Here is a 21,276-nt window from a genome sequence, read left to right on the forward strand (position 1 = left end):
TGATTTCCCAGGAATATGAGATATTTATTTATACACACACATGCATGTGTGCACGCACACACACAGGCTACACAGTCAAGTATTCTGTGTATCATCTTTCAGAAAAAAAAACTGGCAGAAAAAAAAAAGAAGCCAAGAGTGGACGAAAGCCAAACAAACGGAGAGGTGATACTTATATATGACTTATGGGATCAGATTCCACTATGATTTCCACCCTTGCAGTGTACTGTAGGAAAAAAAGTCATGCACTGACATCCTTCAAATGTTTCAGTAGCAATCCTGGTAAACAGTTCCTTTCCCTCAGCTCCTGTCATTCAGCTTCAGCAAGATGGCCTTTCAGGTGGACCAAACACAGTCACTCTGCTGTTACCTTAAGGATCAACTCAGTGAACCAATCCAAGAGATATTTTCCTGTTCCCCTTCTCCTCCCCTCCTTTTTACAGGTTAATTTTATTTTATTTTATTTTAGTTTAGTTTAGTTTTTAATTAGCTGTATCATTTTCCTCTGCACTGCAACCAGATACATTGCTGTACTTGTGAAGATGGCGCGCTACAGTGTGGAGGAAGGAATGATGTACCAAGATAACCCACCCAAACACAAAACCGCAGACCCACATACTGTTATGTTCCTACCCTAACATTACTATTTACATGATTAGTATTATTTATTTATAGCAGTGACACATTAGTAAGCTACCTTTTTTTCCAGCAGAGCTAATAAAGAAAGTAAAATGGGTTGGAGGAAGCATAGTGGATGTCTCTAACAGGAATTATTTAAATAGATTCCTTCCACGCTGTTTTTGTTTTAGTATTAATTCCTATATCAAAACAAGTCATGATCTCAAAGAAGAAGCAAAATTTATGAAAAAAATGCTTTTCTCTCCCTACCAGCTACAAGTTTCAGCCATGACTTTAGACCTCCTAGGTACAGTGCTGTCCATCAAGATGGAAGACAGATAGCTTCTAAGTGTGCATCATTTAGATAATTACATAGAGCATGTAAGTTAAGTAGCTAGCACAACAAAGTGGAGTTTGCAGTCTGCAAACATTGCTAGCGCACACAGAACGTGCTGAGTCTTCTCTATGACCCTCACATACACAGCTCTGTTAACTCTGTTCATAAATCTAATTTCCATAATTGCTAGCAACTGAGTTTCTCCAGTTAGTACATATCTGCCCTCCAAACAAAGCAGGTTTGAAGGTGCAACAAATGATTATCCATTAGCTACCCCATCGAAAAAAATTTCCAGAAGCAAGACTTTGTAGTATCACTGTAAACAGGATGAGTTTAATCATGCATAAAAGCATACAGCAACACCTGACTTGGTAAGGAGTTAATATCAAAGCCTGTACAAGACCACAGAAATGCTTTAATTCTTACATCTTTCCAAAACTGGAAGAACAGGCATCTCCCATTCTTGTGTTATGCTTTGGTTTTGTATTTTTTACAACTAGTTCTATTATGCTGTGCTACCATCTTCAGCAGCAGTGGAGGTGATGATACACTAAGAAAAGTGCAGCAGGGCTGGCAAGAAGATATCATCTTTTAATTAGATAGGTACAGTTGAAATAAGTGGATAGGCTTTTGTTGAACATAGATCCCTTTTCAGTTCAGTTTTGCCTAACAGCAGCTTTTTGTGAAGCACTCCACGCACATAATCTTTGTGTTCTCTCCTTTAAAGTTGTGGATGGCTCATTACCACTCAGGTCATGGTTAGCACCCAGACTGGGGAACTGACCTGACTGAATAACAACCACACCTGGGGCTTGTGCTTCCAAGATTATTGTCAGAAAGATGGCTTCCTTGCATCACTTTACCATATGATCACACAAATCTTCCACTTGTACAGTCAGTGACAGGTCAGAGTGGCCAGCACTGGGACTGGCTAGAAATAAATCTTTTATTGGCATTATTGCCAAAATTCTGACTACAAGCGTTCAATATGCAGCGAGTTAAACTTCACATTTGTTGTCACTGAACGAAAATCGCCCTTTTTTCCCATACAATTGCTGCTGGCAGTGCAGCTCTCCTGGGCTAGCTCTGGTGAGTGCTGATCCTTAGATGAGCTGATTCAGTTCACTAGCAAGCAGAGAGATACCGACTATTTATTTATTTATTTATTTATTTTTCTGCAGGATTTTGATCGTTTGTTAGTTTAATTTTATTTTTTAATTTTACTTTTTCCCTTTTTCCTTCCTCCATCGGCCTGGCCTTTCTTGACTTTGTCCTCAAACTCAGTTTTATAACATTGCTAGAATAGAAGCACCTTCCAATATACTTGATAACATTTCTCTTTCAAGAGAGCAGGTAACAGCTTACTGGAGGGTAATAAAAAGAACAAGCCTGTTACCAAACACAGAAAACATCTTGTGTGTCCAGTATTTGCAATGGTACTATTTCAGGGCTGTATTTCACTGTCAAAACCAGAGGTACGTCTGTTCTTGTGAGCAGGGGTTTTTCCACTGAAATAATTAACTCTCAATTACCAGCAGAGGCAAAGCACATTGAGTTTCTATCTTGTCCAAAAAGGAAAAATAAACTACAGCTGAAGAGCAGAATCAGGTTGAACTCAATGGGCCAGGCTGAACATAAACCACTTTTGCCTGGTTTCAGTGACATTATATAAAATATACTTATTCATGCAACAATCTATTTGGACTACAAAGCACTTAAAGTGAAACTAGCATTTGCACAATGGAAACCCGCAGTTGTTACAAATTGAAACTGAAAACTCAGGCCCAAAGCACAGTACGAATGCAAAGGGGCAGGATCATTCAGTTAGCATTGCAGTGATAATGTGAGAATACCGTGCACATTTTCTGCTCCTGCATAGGAAATGTGAAGAACAGTAGCACAGGAGTTTTCCTAAGGTTACTGGGGACTACTGGTTTTCTCATAAAGTATATAGAGCTAAAAAAAATCCTTTTGGTGAAGACAAGAAAGACACTGTACAGTCACCTCTCCTTATTTAGACTTTATTAGGAATGGCATGGCACGTGTTCATACAGCAAGTGCAGAATAATTTAAAAAGCAAATTCAAGAGAGCTACTTTTTTAAGATCTGTAACAACATCATTAGCCAGTGAAGTGTAAATGAAGTGAAACAACATCTGTTTTCTTGCCTGCAACATAGAAGAAATTCTTCTTTTCCTACTAAGTCAATGCAATATTGATCTCCACTTACTGGATACAGTCTCTCAACCAGTTTCTCGTCCACCAGACAGTCCACCCATCAAATCCATGTCTTTCCAATTTGGAGAGAACGATGTTATGGGGTACTGTGTCAAAAGTCTTAAAGATGATATATTTTAAACATAGTTTAGCTTGGAATTTAGATAAAATTAAATTGTCAAAATCAGTAATAAGAGGATCCACATAAAGATTTATACCAGCTACATCAATTTAATAAAACTATTTCAAATTTATATCCGCATTTAAGCTAGTACAGCATTTTCACAGCAAATTTAGGCATTTATTTTTCCCCTCAAAGGGAAACTGAATATAACAAAGGTATATTTACCCATCAGTGAGTATTTTAGCCTTTTTTAACTACATACATAACTTCCAGGATGTAAAAGCATGCACTTTTTGAATCTGGAGAGACAGCAAAACAAGCACCCTTTCCAATGCACACTTAGTCATGCACTGTGCTGTACTCCGCTACGCTCACAGCTCAGGGAAACATCTCAACAGCACTCATCCTGTGCAAACAGTCTGGTTGCAGAACCTGTACCTCAGTAAGGCTTCCACTTTCTGGGGGAATTTCCTACACTTTTGCAGGCTATGGGCTGAGGTTTACTGTCACAGGTTTTTTGGGTTCCACGCCCCGTGTAGCACTGGCAACATGTGGTTTCCTGGAAGTGGGGTGCAGCTGTTGTGGAAAATCTGAGTCACTTTGTGCAGCTAAAACATATGCTGGACAAACCTCGTCCTCCACAGCTAAATGGCACTTGGTTAAGTAAACCAGGAACCAGACCTTCTTGGCAGGGGACTTCTCTGAATGCAGAGATCTTGGCTTGAGTTTTGAGGCAGGGGGCTGGGAAACAACACTGCCCCTTACAGAGGAGGATGCCCTCTGGAAGAAGGATACTGCCTGGGGAGCTAGATGGATGTTGGGGAACAGGAGTCACTTTGGGGAATTCATAGAATTCCAACCAATCCAACCATTTTCCAAGCATTACGGTTGGAAAAGACCACCAAGATCATCTGGTCCAACCTCAACCCATCCCCACCATGCCCACTAACCACATCCCTCAGTGCCACATCTCCACAGTTCCTGAACACCTCCAGGGATGTTGACTGCACCATCTCCCTAGGACAGCCTGTGCTAATGCCTCACCACTCTTTCTGAGAATATATTTTTTTTCCTAATATCCACCTTGAAATTGGCTGCCCTTTTGGGTAGGTGAACTCCTTTCTGAAGAGAACATTAGGAACTTCAGGTGCTCAGAGGAGGTTCAGGCTGGATAATAGAACGTGGAAGTGCTCAAGAACTGTGGAGATGCAGCACTGAGGGACGCGGCTTAGTGGTGGTGGGCTGATAGTTGAATAGGATGATCTCAGTGGTCTTTTCCAAACCTTTATGATTCTGTAATATCTGGTTGAGTGATACCCTTTGGTGAGGGAGGTGCCACTTGCAGGGCAGCCTGTCCTTTAGGAAGGTCGCTCTTTGTGAAGGAGAACTCCCTCTAGAGAGAATGCCGGCTTTTAGGGCGGGAGATGCTTTCAGATAAGGAAACGCTTTGCAGGGCAAACCGCACCCACAACCCAGCGTGGCCCAGAACCCGACAGGAGGGCAGGCGCAGAAACCCGGCCCCTCCCGGCACAGCGCCGTCGCTCCGGGGCGGGTCCAGGCCTAGGCCCGGGGGCGTGGAAGCGGCGGGGCCGGAGGGCTTATTTCAAGGGCGGCATTAGCGGGGGGTGGTTGGTGCTATGGCAGGTTCTGTGCTGTGGGTCGTGGTGGCGGTGCTGGCCGTGCTGCCCGGGGGGCTGCGGGCCGACACGCCGGCAAACTGCTCCTACACCGATCTCCTGGGCGCATGGGAGTTCCGAGTCTGGCGGGCTGGCGGCCGCCACGGCAACTGCTCGCAGGCGGGTGAGAGCCGATCCCGTCCTGCTCCCCTTCCCCGGGCGGTCCGGCCTCGGGGTGGTGCGGGGGGACCCTGTGAGCTGCAGGGAGAAGGTTGGAGGGTGCAGGGTGCAGCTGCTGGGGGCTGGGGAACTGAAACCAGTGGGCAGGAAGCATGTGGCTGTGTACTATGCTTGTTTAGCAGCCGGCCTATTGGCTTTTTGTGTGTTACAGCTCTCTTGGTGACCGTAGTGGGCAGCCCTGTTACTGCTCGTCAGGTGCTTTCTCTTCGTTAGTGTAGTTTTGATTTGGGTTCAGCTGGGGCTTTTTGTTAGAACCAGTGTCTCATGCCAGCTTGCTTCTTCCTTTGTAGTTTCAGTTGCCCTTCTGAGCTCAGCCTGTCCTGAAAGCAGCTCTTTGCAGCAGCAAAATGTGGTGTTGCTCTATGGGGTTGTACCTGGCTGAGAGCTGGGAGTTTGCCTGGTAACCTTGGGAGGCATTTTTCTGGAGGGGTTGGTAATAGCTTGCTATTACAAGTTATTACTTGATTATTGCTTGACTGTTATTTGAGGAATAGTTAATTCATAGCATTTAAGCAGTCTGTGTTTGATTGATAAGATCAGGCAGGTAGGAGCATGGGAGGTGAAGTTGGTACTGGTGGGGTTCAGAGCATTGGAGGTGTTCATATTTGGCTGGCTGAATGTGAACTAGCAGTGTGGTCAAGATGGCCATTGGCATCCTGGCTTGTGTCAGAAATAGTGCAGCCAGCAGGAGCAGGGATATGATCAACCTCCTGTACTTGGCACTAGTATGGCTACACCTTGAGTGTTGTGTTCAGTTTTGGGCCCCTCAGTACAAGAAAGACATTGAGGCCCTGGAACATGTCTGGAGAAGGGCAGTGGAACTGGTGAGGAGTCTGGAGTACAAGTCCTATGAGGAGTAGCTGAGGGAGCTGGGATTGTTTAGTGTGGAGGAAATCTTATCAGTCAGGGGAGATATCAGTCTCTACAACTCCCTGAAAGGAGACTACGGCAAGGTGAGGGTAGGCCTCTTCTCCTAGATAACAATGATAGGATGAGAGATAAAAGTCTTAAGTTCTGCCAGGGAGGTTCAGGTTGGATATTAGGAAAAAATTATTCTCAGAAAGACTGGTGAGGCATTGGCACAGGCTGCCCAAGGAGGTGGTAGAGTCACTGTCTTTGGAGGCATTCAAGAAACATGGAGATGTGGCACTGAGGGACATGGTGTGTAGGCATGGTGGGGATGGGTTGAGGTTGGACTAGCTGATGTTAGTGGTCTTTTCCAACCTTCATGATCCTGTAATTGCTGTGAGGTGGAGTGGTGGCCATCACCTGAAATGAGGTGCTAAAGGGGAAGATTTGTCACTAAACACAGTGTCTGAGTTGTGTAACAAGTTGTGTTTAAATAAGCTGGTGTTTTCCTGCAGCAGATTTTTGGTAATGCTGTTGTGGTTAATTAAAAGTGCTAATATGTCTAATGTTGGAAAAATGAGCACGTAGATGCACAGTCAGGTAAGTAAGGTCCCTGCGGTGTATTTGTTCAATGTCTTCATTTGCAGGAGGCTTCATTCAGTGAACGTTCTTTTGTAGTAAAATAAACGATATGCTTTCTACTCATTTTTAAACTTCAGTGTCTTCTTTACAATTGTTCTTGCAGGGCCTGTGGAAAAAACAGTGCTTGTGAATCTTCAGAAATTAGACATGGCCCAGGACAGCCTGGGCAATTTTGGTTTCTTCACTTTGATTTACAATCAAGGCTTTGAAATTGTACTAAACAACTACAAGTGGTTTGCATTTTTTAAGGTGAGTTAACTTGTGTTCTGCATCACTGGGTGTTGTTGAAATGGCCTGTACTTGAGCTTCTCCTCACTTGTTGAGTGCCACAGTAGGGAGCACTTGGCTTTCTTCACCTCTAACTTTTGCCTGGGTAACCAGGCAAATGGCTGAGTACTTGCATTAAAAGCAAAACAGAAAATGGTTGTTATTAGCTGGATGGGGAGAAGAGAGCAAAAGTAATATTGTTTGAAAATTCTCTTAACAGTGCTGCTGCTTTTGCTTCTGGGTGTACTTACAGCAGTTAAAAACCTTCATAAAACTGACTCTTCCAGCAGCTTGGGGAAAGAGTTGTTTCAGTTCTCTTTCTGACATCTTGCACTCAAATGAAATATCAGATGTAATTGCTTTTATCTTTCTTTAAAGATCTTCTCAGATGTGTGAAATATAGCCAGTTCACTTTAGAAAGGTCATCTGTTCTCCCAGCTGAAAAACTTTTAGGAGCTTTAATACAAAAGCAAATCTTAAATCTGTAAAGAACCTTCTTGGGTTCCCTGGGTTCTTTTTCTTTGTTTGTTTGATTTCTGTTGGGTTTTTTGTTGTTGTTGTTGTTTGTTTGTTTGTTTTTAATTCTCCAGTCCCTCTTAATGGCTTCAGATCAAGTTAAAAACAGTATTGTCATTAAGGGCAGGCAGAAGACCCAGTTGCTGAGGGGCACTCTGCTGCTTAGCTGATGAGTGGCATTATGAATCTGAAGGGTGGCTTGAAACAGTCTGTGGAATGACTTGTCTGGGAGATGGAGGTTCTGTGCAGCAGGACTGCTCAGACACTGAGTGCAGTCCTCAGCAGGAGGTGTGAATGCAGATGAGTCAATAATAAATGCTCAGGCCTTGTCCTAGCATAGAACCTCTGAACGTGGGATGCCAGTAAGGATGATAATTAAATGACTTTTGTTTCAAATCAGCTTCCTGGGAGCAGCTATTCTGAAGCTGGTGGTGTTACCTATTAAAGAAAGTGAGCAATCTCCTCTTCCTGGAGGACCCTAGTCCAAACTGAAGTGATACATGAGGCTCTGGCTGAGCTGTAACATCCTCCATGTCTACAGGAGTCCACTTAAGTTAAAAGGAGGTTTTAAAAGATTGACAGTGATATTGTTAACATGTTTTTTGTTTGTTTGTTTTTTTTTTAAATGAACTTTTTACGATAGGAATGTTTCTGCCTAAATCAGGATTTTATACATGAGCAAGAGCAAAATTTGAGAGAAATAGCTTATTGACATGCTCTCATCATCTCAAAACAGGGGCACTAAATTACCACAGTGCATATGTCTTACAGGTTTGGTAGGTGATGCAATAAAAACTGCTGACTGTGAAGAGTAGAAGGGGGCAAAAAGCCCTCTGAAATATCTTGGGTAGGGATATTACTGCAAGATTCACTGCAGTGGGAGTGCTCACCTCAAAAAATGGGATTACTGCTTCTGTGAGGGTAGTGGAATGCTGTATGTTGTAGTATTGTAACTGAACTAAGGCTTTGTGTCATCTCTAGCAGGTGGAATTCAGCAGACATAGAAAGTACACCATGGACATCATAGAAGGATATTTGAGCTAACAGGCTGGGAATCCTTAGTTTCATACTTAACATTGAAATGCAGACATGTTTAACAAGTCACTATAGTGAGAAGTTGAGTCAGATATTGATTAGCAAAATAATTTGAGGAACTTAATCACAGAAACAACAATCTGATCCAGAATATAGAGCTGTCTGCCACCAACTTGAAGGCAGCCTTAAGTCTGTGAAGGCTTTCAGTTGTGAAATATTCTTCTGGAAGATGAGAGACACATCAAGTAAAAGCTAAGTACAGATCTGGTATTTTTCTCTCTGCTTATGGAAGTGTAAGTGCTTTGATATGCAGGAGTATTGTTAAACGTTATAACAAAAATACTAGAATGTGCCCAAAGGAGAACAACAAAGGTCCTGAAAATGCTAGAAATCATGACTTAGGAGTGGCTGATTGGTTTGTTGAGCTTAGAACAAACTGCTAGGTGACCTCACTGCTGTCAGTGAGTTCCTTATGAGAGGAAGCAGGGAGATGCTGATGTTTTATTTCTGGCGGCCAGTCATAGAATGCTGTAGGGAATGGTATGAACCTGTGTGTCAGGCAATATTCAGGCTGGATATTAGAAAAAGTTCTTTACTGAGGTGGTGGTTGAGTCCTGGCACAGGCTTATGAGGAGCGTGGTCATGGTCCCAGGTCTCTCATTGTTCAACAAGTGTTTGAACAGCACTCCTTGATATGATCCATCTTTCAGATCACCACGTGGGAGCCAGGAGTTGGACTCAGTCATTTCTGTGGGTCCTTGTCAGCTCGGGATATTGTATGATAAAGATGTTATTGAAAAAACTTGCTTATGGGGAACTTGAGGAGGTCATCTGATTCAATATGCTGCTCAAAAACAGTGTGACTCAAGTGTGCCTGAGCAGTAGCAAGGCAGCAGTAGCTTGTATTTCACAACCATGAAATCCATTTGTAAATAAATGGATTCATTAATAGTTTTGTAGTTGCTTTTGGTATTCATAGTGAGCTAGTTTGGACCGTTGTGTAGTAGTAAGGATTCCATCAACAAGATGTGCTTAAATTAAAGTCTTATTTCCTTAAAAATTAGAATAAGAATCCAAGTTGGTTACCTTCTGTATAATATTTCAATCATGTTGTTGCTGTAAAAAAAACCCGCATATTACTGAGAAGCATGAGGAAGTATTGCAGTGCTTAGTAAATAACTTTTTCTCTTGGATTGTTTTTTTTTTTTTTTTTGCTAACAACTCATTGACTTTGTTGGGCAAGAATTTGAAATGCTGTCCATCGTGAAACTATTATTTCACAATTGTCTGTGGAAACTTGGTCAGGCTGTTTTTTTTAAGGAAGAACTTTAACTCCTGTGGTGTATGTCTGTTTTAATCCATTAATTATTCGAGTACCTAAGGAATAAAAAATATTTAGTCCAGATAGAAACTGAAAATGTGTTTGTTACCATCAAATGCAGTTTGCATTCTTCTACAACCAATTCCATTGCTATCTACTCAAGGCCTCACCTCAAGTACTGTGTCCAGTTTTGGACACCTCAGCACAGGAAAGACATGGAGGTACTGGAGCAGGTCCAGAGAAGGGCAATGAGCCTCGTGAAGGACTTGGAGAATCAGCCCTATGAGGAGAGGCTAAGGAAGCTGGGGCTGTTTAGTCTGGGGAAAAGGAGGCTGAGGGGAGACCTTATCGCCGTCTTCCAGTACCTGAAAGGTTCTTACAGTGAGAGTGGGGCAGGTCTGTTCTCACTGGTGACAAGTGACAGGACAAGGGGAAATGGCCTCAAGTTGCGCCAGGGCAAGTTCAGGTTGGATATTAGGAAGAATTTCTTTACAGAAAGGGTAGTTAGGTACTGGAATGGGCTCCCCAGGGAGGTGATTGAATTGCCATCCCTGGATGTATATAAGATCCGTTTGGATGTGGTACTCAGGGATGTGATTTAGTGGAGGGTTTTTAGAGTTAGGGTACTGGTTAGGCAGCTGAAGATGATCTTCAAGGTCTTTTCCAACCTGGGTAATTCTATGATTTTACTGTAAAGCTTCAAGGGGAAAATAATATACTTGGTGCAGTGCACACTTGAGAGTTTGTTTGAGGAATGGCTGCTTATTGTTTAAAATACTCATACCATTTGCATCTGAAAGTTATTTAATCATAGAGGAATTCATTTGCTTAGAATTGGTCATAATCTAGTAAAATGGGCTGAAGTAGAGTGTTAATGGGAAAGGACTGCCTGGAAATGGAGCAAGAGGAAATTGTGGAAGGCAATCTCTTGCGGTATTGCTTGGTTTTGATGGCTGTTTAGGAAGTGGTAAATGATAATAGGTAAAGTGCCTTTGGAATTCAGGGAAAGGAAGAAGTATTGTGCTTGCTGACACACTTGCTTTGTAGCAAGAGGATACTCTGTATTAAAACATTAGTTCTGTAATTGCCTGTTGCTTTTACTACTTCATGAAATTGCTTATTTCTCCCTGAAATAACTTCACAATTTGCACGCTGTACTGGATTTACCAATTGATTTTGGATTGATGTTCTTTGCTTTTTTGTGGAGTAATTGTGGTGGTGATTTCCAAAAGAAGGATTTCATGCTGATGACTCATTTTGGAAAAGCTAAATTGTTTATCCTAGTATTTCAGTGAATTACGCAATTTTTCAAGTCCTGATGTGTGCATATATATGCATATGCACACAGTTATATTATTACATTTAAAAATGCTCTGAAGTTGGTCTCATTCAATCCTCAGACTTCTGCTCTTTTGAAAGAGTAGCCCTATGAGAAAGCCTTGTATGTCTCCTGTCTCAGCTGTGAGGTTGGGCTTGTCAGGAAAGCATTTGTTGTTTAAGATCTGCTCATGGACTTCTGTTTCACTGCAGTCAGGTTACTTGGCTAAAGCGCCATTACCATGACAGAACAGATAACCTGTCCTGATTGATCTACTGCGATGCTTTATCACTTTCTTCATTCAGCAGAGTTGAACAGCTCTATTTCGTACAGATAATAGTTGTATTTCAGCCAATATATGTGTTTCAAGCATAGGGGCTCAGCTGATACTAGCTGAACTTTCAGTGTAATTCTTCAACATTAAACAAGAATAAACTTATAATTACTAAAAAGAATGATGAGATTTTGTCTGAAGTGTGTCTCTAGCTGTGCTACTGTACTGTGTGGATATAGACACAGCTTGTTCACTGATAATGCATGTTTTGTTTAGGTTGCTTTCAACAGACTTGTTCCTGACAGAAGCTTTAGCATCTTCTTTTGTTATATGATGTTATATGAATACCTCCAGAGTCCTTGTAGGACTTCAGAGTGTCTTTTGTTTGTTTTTAAGCGATTATAGTAGCACAGCATAAAAAGCTAGAATGAGCTGAAAAGGAAGACTGGAACTTTTAATTATTATTCCATGTCTGTTGTAGTATTTGCTTACTGTTAAGTCTAGTATATTGGAGAGAGAAATTGTACAGTTTATTCCTTAAACAAAGTGATATTACTTGAACCTCCAACTTCAGACTTTTGAGTTGTATTCTAGCAGCTATTTCAGCTGGAACAAAAAGGAATAGATTATAAATTATTTCACTATGCAAGGTAAGCTTTTTCAGACTATATATACTAAGCTCTCCCAGGCTCACTTAGTGATATTTCCCTCTCACAGGTTTTTTTTTCCTATTTCCCAACACACCAGATCTACTTAACCAGAGTCTTAATTGCTGAAATAAACCAACCTAGGCAAGTGGAAGTAACTATGGTTTAAATCTCAGGACATAACAAAAAAAGTCTGAATATGTTTTTACTCTGTTGCTGAAATCTAAATGTTAGAGTTGCTAGTGTTATTTAATTCTGCAAATGAATTGAAAGTTTATTTCTAATGTCATTAGCTGAACTAGCTAATTAGCAAGGTGCTTCTGCTGTTTTCCTGAAGTGTAAATGTGAAAGTATGTGTCTCTAAACTGCAGGATGCTCTTTGGAGCCAAGGAAATGCAGATGTAGTTTATGTCTGCTTGCATTTTATATCAGATAGCAACATAGCAGTTTGTTCTGATAGTCCTAATTTTTGTATGCCTGCATGGTAAGGTGTCTGCTGTCCTATTCCTATTTAAAGTGTACTCCTGATGTTATAATGCATAGGTGTGCTTGTAATTTTTATAAGAAATGAGAGGCAAATCCTCATTTCCTCATCATGCTTAATGTAGGTGGCAATCCCAGAATTTGAGTAGACTAATGGGCTGAATGTTGACAGCAGTAGCTGTAAAAGGGGAGACAGGATGGCAGCCTGAGTGTGCTGCAGTGGTGCGTCCAGTATGGTCTCTATCCTTTTGTTCTTATTTGTTAGGGAAATTAAATTGGAATTGGAACATACTGTTTTTTACTAGCAAGGCCAGTACTCACACAGAGTGGTTGTGTTCAGTCTAGTCTAAATCTGTTTAGAGGCATCACTGCAAGCCAATGCTTTTTTTTCATTGATGAGACTGTGAGCACCATTCTGATGAGACACAGTTACAGAATCCATGTACAGTTGTAAATCTGCAACTGCTGTGTGGGATTTAATGAAGTATTCTTGGATTAGGGAGTTTGTGTTCTGTTGAAGTAATCTGTGGTTGGAAGAGTATGGGATTACTTTTCAGTGGTTGCAGATATGCTGCAATAATCCACAAAGACCTTGGAAAGAAGGCTAAATATTAAGGCGCCTTTTGCACTTTAGCTAGAAAGTAACTGTTCAACCCAGGGAATTACATTGTTAGTTAATACAAGTACTAATTATATGGTTTGTTGCTATAAGTGTAAGTCACAACCCAACTGTCCTTTCAAGTTGATGAAGATTGCTTTCATTAATCTGCTTAGAGTTTACTTGATGCTTTCTTCTGAAATTAAACACAAAAGTAGATTGATCTATTATATTTGGCCACTCTCTCTGAAACCGCATGGGTGGGGACTATTACTATGCTGACAAACGTGTGTATTCAATACAAGCATAATCTCTTCACAGTATAAAAAAGAAGGCCTGAATGTAACCAGCTACTGTAATGAGACCCTGCCAGGATGGGTGCATGATGTACTTGGCCACAATTGGGCTTGCTTCACTGGACAGAAGGTTTCTTCATCTTCTTCAGATGTTCATGTAAACCAGCTACCTCTCCAAAAACCTAGAGGAGGGTAAGCAACAGATATTTCACTGATATTTCACATTTGGCAACTGTGCTTCAGGTTTTGGCAGGTTTCTTCAACATGGTTCAATCCTGTGACTAGAGATAAAGTTAATGCCAGTGATAATGTTTGAATAAACCTCGAGTGTACAAAGATGGGAGGCTGTGCCAGTCACATCACACAGCTGCTCCTTCAGTCTGTGTCTTCCTGCATTTTCTGTTTAAGCCCAGCTCTAGAACTGGGCTGATTGAGGTGATTGTATCTAGCAAGTCTCAAATTTCAGAAGTTTTGTCTTGATCATATAGTTGTATAACTCCTCATTTCTGCCTGGTAGAAGGCTCTTCCAGAACTATAGCCTCCTCCACATTTAATTTGGTATGTGCTTTTATATTTCAGTCCCAGTCCTTTTATTCAGTGTACTGTTTTGTTTCTTGATTGCAGGCTTTCTAGCAGACGCTTTGTGCACAACTTTGACTTTGTAAATGCTATCAATAATTACCAGAAGTCCTGGAGAGCAACAAGATATGAGGAGTATGAGAATTTTTCTCTGGAAGAACTAACAAGAAGAGCTGGAGGTCTCTATTCCAGGACTTCACGGTACTGCAGCCTTTTGGTTTGCCATCAACAGCTGCAAAGAATGTGCTCAGCTTTTTGCTCGCTCTTCCTAGCTGTATTTTGGATTAAAAAATTTAGATGTTTAGTGTTTCAAGCCCCCTAGCTCACTTTCATGGAGTGCTTACTTTCTTGTTCATTTAACAATTCCTAACATGTACTTTCTCAAGCAGCTGAGACATGGAGTCATCTTCCTTTTAATCTTACCTTGCCTAGTAACCTCCTGGTGAACTCCTACATGCAGAGAAGAGGGAGTAGTCTTGAGTAGACAGGTGTGTGATATTGTGACCATCAGCTGCTTGCTTGCCATTATTGTCAGCCTCTGCATGGCTGTCTTCTTGGTTCTGCTAGTTCATAATTGCAATTAAAAAGCTGGGAAGTGCATTCCATTGTTAAACATGGATGAAGATTTTCTAAGGGAAGTCCTTGGTTACTGTGGCAACTTGTCTTGCCTGCGGACAAGGGTCCTCCATAATTGGAGTGGTTTCTCAGTTTCAGTGAAGTCACCCAGGGAGTATATTTAGGGTTTTGCAGGCCACATGACAGATTGGCAATAAGTATGAATATATGATCCTACATTACATCATTAATGTGAAAACTGGAATTATTCAGATTGTTTCCTTTCTTGATGGCTGCTTTTCCTTTGAGTTCTTCCATTTTCTGCTCTGATACTGCTGTGAGTGGACTGCTACAAATCCTTTCCAAGCTGTGTCGATTTTATGTTTTTTGAAGAACATAAGATGTAAAAATTGATTTGGATGGGAGTATTTCTATAGTTGCTGAAAGTTCACAACTCTGGTTAGGGCAAATACTTTAATCTGCTTGTAGATATTTCATAATACAGTTCCCTTTGGGAGGGATCTGAGTAGGTCTTATATCCTGTTTAAACTGATCTTTTGAGATAGGTGCTTACTTGGTGAAGACTGAGGCTACTTCAAATTCTTTAGTGTGAAACTATGAGGAAAAAGGATGGAATGTGACTGAGTGTTAACATGCTGTTTCTTTATTATTAATGTTACTTAAAAGTGTTTTTTTTTCTTCTCTTTAGGCCAAAGCCTGCCCCTCTAACACCTGAGTTACTCAAAAAAGTTTCAGGCTTACCAGAATCCTGGGACTGGAGAAATGTGAATGGTGTCAATTACGTCAGCCCTGTTAGGAATCAAGGTAAAAAATATATATATATTCATAAGTCTGAAATACACTAAAAAGGTTTTATCTTACTTGCATCGCATCTTGCAGTTGATATATTGCATCTTTACAGTGAGTAGCATCTGGAAACTTTGTGGAATCCTGGCTGACAGCACTACCAAAATAGAATGTTGTGGTTTTGGTAGTGCTGTTTTATTAGCAGTGTCTTTGGCTGAAGTAAAAGCCAACAACCACAGTGTCCTGCATAAAGACAGCTGTCAGGCTTTGTGTGAATAGTCTCAGTCATGGCCTTCTGTGTACTGACCGAATTATGTGCACTTCATTTTTTTTTTTTCTAATTTCTGCTGAGGACAAATTATCATGTAGCATTAATGGATAACTCACAAAAGTTGTCTTATCAGTTTGTGAACTTCAGCACTTTCTTAAATAGTTACTTGCAAGATGAGATGTAATTTGATATGAAAAGTATGTGTATGATGGATTACATATAACGTCCCATGTGCTCAAAATAGGTGTAAACATACACATAAACAGTGTCCTCTTCCATAGGCATTGTGATGTGAGATACTTTTTTTATTTCCCAATTAAATAGCTACATATTGATATATTCAATCAATGTATGCCTTCCCTGTTGTAGTAGATAACAGATTTCCACCTGCAACTGGGTAATTACCAGCAACTTTGAAAAGCAAAATGTGTGTTTATGTGGTGGAGAGGGAGGGGGTTACTTATATAACTGGACCTGCATCTACAGTTTAGTTCTGCTAAATCTGCCTGCTAGATTCCTGGTAGAAGAAGCATTGAAAGTCTTGTGGGAGTTCTAGATCACAAGCTGTCACCTCACATCACTGAGGGATGGCAACAGGAAATGATATAGTTCTGTACTCTCTCCTGATGTGAACTGCAAATGTCCTAAGAGCTGTTTCACTTTCCAAGCTGAGGAACACTCAGTCTGAAGCTTACTCTTTTCCCTATGCATTGCTGCAAGGTTTCTCTAAATTAGAATGTTCTGAGGCTTCCGGTAACAAAAGTGCCTGTGTTTTTTCTGTAATCTGAGAAACCATGCTGAGTGTATTAAATGTCTATGCAATATGCACTCTGCTCCATTAAATAAGGATTCTAGCCTTCAGGCTTTCAGAAAACAAACAAACAAAAAACCCCAACAACAGAAAAAAGTACCCACCAATTAAGTTCTGCTTATTGTAGATTGTGTGATTTTCTGAGGCACTGAGCTCTTGATTTAAAATGGTTATTAGGTGACTAATTAGAACATGATGTGATGGAAAAGACTATAAGCAGTAGGAAGCATGTTGTCTGGAAGATACAGAGAGAACTGTATGAATTAAAAAATCATGGTATTCCAGATGTCACATGATTGTGAAGTCACTGCTTTTTATCTAAGGATTTCAAATATAGCTTGTGAACTAAACCAGAATTAAAAGATACCTTTTTGTTCTTTGTATTATACATTGAGACATGGCAGGCTTCACACAACTACAGTTGTCTTCAATGGCAATTCTTACAGGCAGCTTATAGAGCAGTAATGGCATTTCAGCCAAGATGTGTATCTTCTTGAAGACAGCCCTGCCATTGCTTGATATAAAATTTACTGGGCAGAAGAGAAGAGAAACCTAAATATTTTGTTAGCCTTACCATGCAACTCCAGTTTCCACTAACTTGTGCAAACTTTTTGCAGATAAAAATGAGTGGAAAGTCTGGTCAGCTGATTGCTTCCTAGATGCTGCGTCTCCTCCTTATTATTCCTCAACATCAGCCCTTTCCTACAGAGAAAGTGGCATCTTATGTGGCTGAAGCTTTAATTGTGTCTGGAGGAGTGAATTTCTAGAAGGCCTCAGGGAAAACAGCTGAGAAGTTGACTCCCTGCTGTTAGTGTGCTTTGCACATAATGAACTGCATGAATACCCCTATGATCAGAGTTTTTTAAAAGACATGTTATGTATCTGTTCTTTTTATATGTAGCAACCACCCCAACAGCTTTCAGATTGAAACGGTTGCATTGATTGTATGTCAAAAACACAACAAAGTTTTCTGCAGCATGGCCCATTTTGGATGCTGTGACAATGGCACCTTTCACTACTTCAGCTAGCCCTGCTGTGCAAAAAGCATTCTTCTTCAGGCTGATTTTTGCCCCTTCTTTTCAGAGACGCATCTAATTCAGTGAAGGTGCAATTTCCCCAAGTCTTGCTTTTGTTATAGCTCTGCTTTTACACACCTACACAGTTCAAGAAAAACTACTTTGTTTTGTTCCTTAAGCCTCCCTCCTTTTCATAGCCCTGCAATTCTTGCCTTTCCTACTGTCAGGAAACAAAAGGAAATTGGTCACCGTGCTGACAATCAGATAAAATAGGACCTCATCCAAGTAATTGTCCTCTTCTGTGATGCATGTCATTCTACTTCTAGAGGTTTTTAATGTGCTACAAAAATTTCCTAGGTACTGAAGAGACCTAAAACTAGAAGCATTACTAAATTTTGTTATAGAAGTAGGAGACTTAGCTCTTTGCCAAGCAACAGAAGGGAAATTTAAGTGCCATGGAAAATCCAGTGTACAATTAGATGTCCTTGGGGAAGTAAAGGGAACTGGGTTGAATATACAGTATCAACTCTGTAGTTTATACCACTAGGCTCTTCTAAGTGAGTTATTTTGAGGTTGGTTTTAGAGGTTGAATGTTTTAACAGGAGATTACAGCACTAAATCCACTGATAGGTTGAAATAATCTAGAACAGTTTTGTCAGTGTTCACTTAAAGTAGTTCACTGCCCATCAGTGAAAGGGTTATAGTCTGAGGCAGTAGGTTGTGAGGCTTCTCTGCTGTGATATGGTCCCTCTAGATTCATTCAGGGTGAATAGCATGGATGTTAAACGATAGTGCTGAAAATTCCTGAAGAGTAGAATATAGTCTCTTATTCTGGAATAACTTGTTGTTGTTTATAAAACAAAACAGTTGCTAAAGCTGTTTTGAACAAAGCTGCTTACAGGCCTAAAAGGTAAATGTATGTTTAAAGTTCTTGCTCTGTCAGCTTTTCAACTCATAATTACTATGTTAGTCTGTCAGGTTTTAACTCTTGTCAGTGCAATCTAATCATACTGGTACCTGAATGCAGGTGACTCAACTTGTTTGTGTGACTGACTGCTCATGTAGTTTTGTGGTGTGGTGGTGGTGTTGTTTTTTATTCCTTTCCTTAGCATCGTGTGGCAGCTGTTATGCATTTGCCTCCATGGGCATGCTGGAAGCAAGAATACGTATTCTCACAAACAACACTCAGAAGCCAGTCTTTAGTCCCCAGCAGGTTGTATCTTGCAGCCAGTATTCTCAGGGTAAGTACACTGGTGCATACAAAGTTAACTTTTGGTAATAATATATATAATATATATAATAATATATAATGTATAATATTGCAGAAGTACGTTCAAAACTTACACACCTTTCTCTCACACGATTTTGTTCTGTTGTCAGAATAATCTGGCAAGCTATACATTATAGAACAGTTTTCTTTATTTTTCTGAAAGATGGTTAAAAATACACTGGAGTTGTCAGCCCACTTTGCTATTGGGGTTGACACTGGGCTGGGAATAGATGATCTCCATATTAAGGATGTTACTGGATTTTAAGTAGTCTCCATCCTCCTGGCCAATCTAAAGTGTTGGGCTGAAAATATAGCTAAGTTGCAGTGCATGCCTAGAAAGAAAGGAACCAAGTGTTCTGAAAGCATATTCAGAGAGAAAAGGAACATATGGGGAGGGGGGAGATGAGCAAAAGCAGTGACTAAGGCTTTACATTTTCAGAGGAGAGTACCCATGCTGTAACAGCTTTTTTTTGTAGTGCATAATCAGCTGCAGTTCTTATGTCAGGAGCAAATCCTTGAGGAGGTGGTCCATGTATTAGCAGGTTCCCAATACAGTTCCCACTGTGCTTTGAGTTCTCTTGTGTGTAATTTAGAAAGCTAGCTATAGCTAACTGGAATATTAGGATAATTGGAGGCACTTGCAGCTTGTCTTCAGTACTGTAATCTGAAGGTATTCCAGTGTTTGAGTGGGAACATCATATCAAATAATTTTCCAAGGGAATAACCAGACATTTTTTGTTTAGGTTGCGATGGTGGCTTCCCATACCTCATTGCTGGGAAATATGTCCAAGACTTCGGTGTGGTGGAAGAGGACTGCTTCCCTTACACAGCCCGAGATTCTCCATGCTTGTTCAAGCGCAGCTGTTATCACTACTACACTTCTGAGTACCACTATGTTGGTGGTTTCTATGGAGCCTGCAATGAAGCCCTGATGAAACTTGAGCTTGTTCTGAATGGGCCAATGGCTGTTGCCTTTGAAGTTTATAATGATTTCATGTTTTATAAAGAGGGAATCTACCATCACACTGGGCTGAAGGATGACTTCAACCCTTTTGAATTGACCAATCATGCTGTCTTGCTGGTAGGCTATGGTAAAGACCCCAAAAGTGGTGAGCAATTCTGGATCGTCAAGAACAGTTGGGGCACCTCATGGGGAGAAGACGGTTACTTCAGAATCCGTCGTGGCACTGATGAATGTGCAATTGAAAGCATTGCAGTGGCTGCCACTCCTATTCCAAAGCTATAAACGCAGAGGTCTTCATTGAGTGCCTTTGAGAAGGAAATTCTTTTATGAGAACGTACCAATTTTTAGAGAACGGTTAAAATCCATTCTCTAGCTTAAACAAATGAGCTTTAATGAAATTTTTCAGACTAAAGAAAAGAGTTTTGCTAGGTGAGGATGCTGAACTGTGTACTGTAGGCTTCCTCTCTGGAGTCTAACAGTGGATCACCTAGAATGCAGCTGGCATTTTGTTAACAGTGGTGATAATTATTAATCACAGGATATACATTTTCCTGTCACCAGTTACTTTTGTTTTTCTTCTTTTTTGCCATGGACAATCTTGAACATCACAGGAAGTGCTGTGATAATCTGTAACTACTCTGAAAGGACACTGTAGTGCCTTACTTCTCAGAAATCATGAAGTCACTGCAGTTCAGAACTGAAGTGTGCGTTGGAGAGGGAATGGGCAATTCTGCTGATTAAAGGGAAATTTTAAAGCTTTAAGTGTCCTGCAAAGGCTGCAAGTCAAACCCTTATGATGCTGAAAATCAATTCTGCATTTTGGCCTGTTACTGTATGCTCCAGTTCTGGATTTTATTCCTGTACTTTGCAATTGATCATCTCAGAGTCCAATAAAAATTACCCCACACCTATAGTTGTTTGTACTTGAAGTAGTTTTGAACTTGTCAATAACTTTTTGCTTTGGTAGTATGTATAATGACTGGGATGGAGAGGGAAAGGATGGATGAATTACAATCATCCACGTAAAGCCAAGATTCTTACTGCTATGTCAGGTAAGCTTGGCAGTGCCAAACAAGGTTATCTAGGAGATGGGTAGTCCTTGCTGAGAAAACTGGCTAGATTCTCCACTAATGCTGCTTTTACATCCCTCCCTGCTCATCTCTTGTTATTTCTCAAATATGCAGGGAAGAAGACTAGAACTGAGGGGCGGATGGGAATTGGAACACTTAAAATGAGCCATTAGTTTCTAGGTGAAATTGGTACTTTGTTATTGCAGCAGTACTTGGCTTTTGCTGCTCACAGGAGTAAGTAGGAGTGTTCCAGAAATGAGATCTAGTAGAAGAATGTGTGGAAGAAAATTTCAATAATCTGCTACGGTATTTTGTATATAAAATATATTCAAGGACATGAAGAACTCTAAATGGATGAAGTGTCTGTTAGTGATCAAAGTGTCTCATTTAAATTAGATGGGAAAACTCCTTTTTACTTCAGTTTTCCATGGAGACAACAGTCTCCAGGATAACCTAGTGCTGTTTGGTTTGCTTTAGCTGGAGTGTGTTTGTCAGTGGGGAAGGAGTGGGTCACTTTCAACTTGCTCCTTCCTGAA

The 21,276-nt window shown here is 40.7% G+C and overlaps 1 protein-coding gene across 1 annotated transcript; it reads left to right on the forward strand.

Moving 5' to 3' along the window:
- The first annotated feature begins 4,822 nt into the window (after positions 1–4,822).
- On the forward strand, positions 4,823–20,582 carry CTSC (cathepsin C). Its single transcript, XM_072338213.1, has 7 exons — positions 4,823–5,095; positions 6,746–6,891; positions 13,423–13,589; positions 14,022–14,177; positions 15,241–15,356; positions 18,546–18,677; positions 19,450–20,582. Exons 1-7 carry the CDS (start codon positions 4,933–4,935, stop codon positions 19,950–19,952), a joined length of 1,383 nt encoding a protein of 460 aa, XP_072194314.1. The 5' UTR covers positions 4,823–4,932; the 3' UTR covers positions 19,953–20,582.
- Positions 20,583–21,276: the final 694 nt, after the last annotated feature.

The sequence above is a fragment of the Excalfactoria chinensis genome, chromosome 1, assembly GCF_039878825.1.
Source record: "Excalfactoria chinensis isolate bCotChi1 chromosome 1, bCotChi1.hap2, whole genome shotgun sequence".
In the NCBI taxonomy this organism is placed as follows: domain Eukaryota; kingdom Metazoa; phylum Chordata; class Aves; order Galliformes; family Phasianidae; genus Excalfactoria; species Excalfactoria chinensis.